We start from the raw sequence: 4639 nt of genomic DNA, 5'->3' as shown, positions 1-4639 counted from the left end.
GCTGATTACCAATTCTGAAGTCGTCTAGGGCAGATTGCAGCAGAGGGATAGCCATGTTTTCGAGAAGGTCATGAAGTCCGAAATGTTGTGTGGGATGTAACAGTTGATGTATAGTCATGTTTTCAAGCTGATCACCATTATCAGATGTGAAGAAGTCTAGCCGAGGTATAGCCATGTTTGCGAGCTAATCACCATCACCAAATCTGAAGAAATGAAGTGGAGGGAGTGGAGGAGGTACACCTGTGTCTGCAATCAAACATTGCAGATTATGCTACTGCTGCTCTGCGGGATGTTGTCGTTTAACCCTTTTGAGTGGAGGCCCATTTTCCACATCAAGTAACTCAGATTTCTTGTCTATCAATTTCTTCAATGCTTCCTCCCGAGCAGCGAGAGCCTCATTATCTCCGATCTCATTCTGTGTATCACACCAGTTGCATACTTCACAGATTTTCCATGGTGCTCCACTTTATTGAAGACACGTGCAAAAATTAGAAAAGTGATCCAATGCCGATATTGTTTGTCTGCAAATGTAACACATTGTGTTTCCACAATGACATGTCACGACATTGCATCCAGACATCTTGATTAACTCCGTGTGGAAAATGTTACATTCCCTTATCACAACCTTTGTCATCCTCTCTTCTACTGCCCTACGAAGACGAGTGTCAGAATGGTTCTCAACCTCTTCACAGCGTAATGGTGAGTCACTCAGCTTCTTGCATTGAATACAGGAAGAATTTAAATAATTAGGGTTTGGACAAACCAAAACTTGTGCACACTTGTCTATTTCATATGGGATGTTAGAGAACAGCCAATAAACCAGACGTTCAATTTTGGCTTCAACTACCACTTGTTGTGCCTGGCGATGTTCATATCTTTCAATAACATCGTTTGGAATAGCTCTCTTGACGTCTCAGACAGAAATTGACTCCAGCACTAATAGGGATGCGGCATAAATAGTAATCTGCATTGATAACTCATATTGACAAGCTAATAACAAAATCTAAATATTAAAAATGGACTTTAATTGAGCCAGTTGTAGCTTTATATTATTTTTAATATTTTTTATTACTTTTAATATTTTTTTTTTTAATTTAAGCTACATAGGTTAAACATTTACACCTATACATATGGCAAGGGCTAACCAGCCATATATTGTGTCATAAATGCCCTTGCCAGCTATGTATGTGGTGCAAACTTGGGATGGCATACATATCCATAGGCATCGGACTCCGTCGGCCACCTCGCGTTTCCGATGACCCACGCGGGACCCACCCCGTCTCGTTCAATAACATAATTCTGAGAAATACTTTCGCGCGCCAATTTAACTCTGCAACCAGAACCCGTTTGCTCTGCAACCCAGTGCCCGCAGGACTGAAGCGCTGCGCGCATTGAAACTCTGCAACCCAGTGCCCGCCGGACTGAGCTCTGTTACCTCCTGGTAAATTCCTGCACCGTCTCTGCAGTCGTCAAATCGTGGTTTTAAACATTCATTTTGTTTTAAATCTGTTTTAAAGACTGCTAAAACCCTCGCATTCTCTCAACATTCTGTAATTATAAATCTCTGTGTTCGCTTAAGGAGTTCGATTCGCATTTTCATATTAACCAAGGGTATTGCATTTCATATTAACCAACGGTTTGGCTGGATTGATCGACTGTGTAGAAACCCATACACAATTATTGCTCTATTAATCTACAGGAAAATCTTCACATCGTGAATAGAAAATCGTTGAAACAAAAGGGTAATGAAAGCTCCGCTGCTATCGAGTAGTTTATGTGAATGATCCGCATTAAAATGGGTCACAAAACCATAGATTATAATCATGCAGAGCCAAACTTGTAGCTGAAGGAGATAAAGAATAAGAAGAATGGCCAAATCCTTCTAGTCTCAGATAAACTTGTAGTGTAAGATAACATATGCATTACATAGTAGCAGCAGCTGATTGTTACCTTTCATCAATTATGCATGCTTGGTTGCATAGGGTATCCCATCTGAGGCACACCTAAAGAAGAAATGGGAATTATATGCCCAGGCGAATGACCACCAATACCTTTCTGAGAATATGGACCTAGTGAATGGGGAGATAGCATCATATGGTTGCCCCCTGTTGGAGATCCCATAGAATTTACCATGGTTGCTCCTCCCAGTGATGACGGATACATCATATTTGAAGAGCGACTAACAGCAGAAGGATAAACTTATGTGAATGATCAGTAGCCCCTTGTGCAGATTCTGGAACCGGCATACCAGATAAGAATGTTACCCTTGAAACTGCCATAAGGGATTTCTCAGGCAAATTGGAAGGATCTATTTGTGAGGAAAACAGGGAGGCAGAGATTTTCCAAAGCTTCACTTCCCATACCTGCCATTGTAAATTTAGAATTCAGTTCTTTGACAGTAATAGCTCAGTTCTTTGACAATACTACTATTAGCCCTTAATGATACTTGCATCCGCAATGGAGGAGGAAAAAGATATTGGTTATTGAATTAACCATAAACAACAAATCATGACAGATAAAAAGAGATCATCTAAACTATAGATGATTTAAAATGGTTAGTTTAGTTGAGGATACTGGACTTTCCAACAGAGAATAAGCTTTACAAATATTTATATAGGACAAGGCTGTGTAAGCATTCTTGAATTATGAGACTAGTAACAGAAAAAGGAAAAATGGTTACTTCAAGTTAAACTGATATATGGATAACCACAATTACATACACAATATTAGCAAGTGGATGTGCAACACCAGCTTGTAGACACATGAAGCTACTCCCCCAGGGACTTGTATAAATGATTATTTTTGGCCTCGACTGCTATATGATTTTTTTGGCCTGGACTGTTAGGAGTGAACATTCACCCTTGATTGTTTGTCCGAATCTACTAGAACTTAACATTTAGGCCCGCAAGTCACCAAACTAGTGCTCTGAGCATTGATCCCTGAGATTGTTTACTCTTATTTCATAAGATCACACTATTTACAATTGCTCAGATCCCTGAGATTGTTTACTCTGATTTCATAACATCTACACTACACTTTTTCCTTTTGGATAATGCTTGTATTTTGATTATTTATTTTTGGTTATAAATTTTGAGCTGACAAAGAGTATATATATATAATTGGCTCGTTTTGTTATATAAGGCCATGGCGGGTATGCGATTGCATAACAACGTGTTTTTTTCTTTTTTGTTACAGCTGAAGCTCCTCCTGGTGCTTTGTTATTGCGTGAGGAGATCAAGGATCAACAGACCTTGGCTCAATCTACAGTTGCAACAGTTGCTCAATCTACAGGACTAGTATCTCTGTCTCAATCTACTGGGTTACCTGTTCCTCTATCTATGAGTTCACAGTCAGCCAACAATATAAATTTTCAAACGCCTTTGCAAGGAGTCAAACAGAGTGAGTTGAAATCAGCTTCATCAATTGCTAAATCCAGTGAAGTCAATCTGGCAGGTGCAAAATTTACCTCAGATGTATCCCAGTCAAAATTGCTTGAGATTGTCTCCAGAAGTAACCGACTTATGCAATGGGCATCTGCCAAACCAGCTGAACATGTGCAACCTGTTTCAAGTGTCCAGACGACAACTTCTGGCAGCACTGGTTTTGATAGAAGGTTGGATGGTAATTCCAATTGTGTGGCCAGGGAACCATATGGTGATACAAAGCTATCAGGAATTTCTAGTAGTGTTCCTCAATTTATTCAACAGCAGGCACCCATGGACATGCCTCTGTATATGCGTTCACAGCTGAGCTGGATGCATCCTCAGAATCTGTCATCTCATGCCACTTCTCAAGGAGGTGTAAACTCGATGTTAGAATTGCCAAATTCAACCACACAGAGTCCTTTTAATTGCAGGCAGATACCAATGGGAGCTGATACATCCCAATCTCAAAAACAACTATGGAAGTCTTTACCTTCAAAACAGCCTTCTCAACAGACATCTGAATTTTCAAATTCGATTCCACCAGATTTGAATGTAGAAAAACAGTCTCCAAGGTCTCCAGTTAGGCAGTCTTCTGGAATGTTGGTTGATTCACAGCCTGATTTGGCCCTCCAGCTTTGATTTATTGAGCATTTAAAAGGTTGACAGGGAACATAATTATGTGTGAATCTCTTGGGACAGTTTTGAATAACTTGAACTTCTTAGTGGTTGGTGAAATTTGTTGGCTAGTTAGGGCATTGAAACTGGTTTCCTTCTATTTGTATGTTTAACTATGCTTGTGGTTCCTTCGCAGGCAAACCAACTTGGTCTTTGTAATATCAAAAGCTCTGCATTTTTGCGACCATTGAAACAGTTCTGTTAATATTATTAAGGGAAAAATTCATGAACTCTTTTAATTATTTCAAATTCTGAGTTTTTCTTGTTTTCATTAATTATACACATTTCCCACTTGGTCCTGAACTTTGGCTGCTGATGACCTGTGATTCTCCAAGCAAGTTTCTAGGAGTACTGCACTGTTTCTAGTCTATTCTGTCAGCATTGTCGTCAAATCTATATCAAACCTCTTTTTCCATCCATATTTTCAGGCCTTAAAAGAAGTGTGGATTGATAGCACACCATAATTCAGGTGGAGATTGAGAGGCACAGAAATGTCTAAAATATAGCATTTGAAGCTGTCAAGGCAGACAATATATTAC

At 39.5% G+C, this 4639-nt stretch overlaps 1 protein-coding gene across 1 annotated transcript; it reads left to right on the top strand.

The window, feature by feature from the left end:
• Positions 1–1317: 1317 nt before the first annotated feature.
• LOC149224107 (uncharacterized) lies at positions 1318–4349 on the top strand. The gene is made up of 2 exons (XM_089386000.1): positions 1318–1441; positions 3196–4349. Exon 2 carries the CDS (start codon positions 3339–3341, stop codon positions 4062–4064), a length of 726 nt encoding a protein of 241 aa, XP_089242126.1. The 5' UTR covers positions 1318–1441; positions 3196–3338; the 3' UTR covers positions 4065–4349.
• Positions 4350–4639: the final 290 nt, after the last annotated feature.

Source organism: Pinus tabuliformis, chromosome Q (genome assembly GCF_031772625.1).
Source record: "Pinus tabuliformis cultivar Carrire ecotype Pingquan chromosome Q, CPIR1, whole genome shotgun sequence".
Taxonomy (NCBI): Eukaryota; Viridiplantae; Streptophyta; class Pinopsida; order Pinales; family Pinaceae; genus Pinus; species Pinus tabuliformis.
The sequence above is the reverse complement of the archived record's forward strand: the minus strand, read 5'-3'. Positions and strand labels throughout refer to the sequence as shown.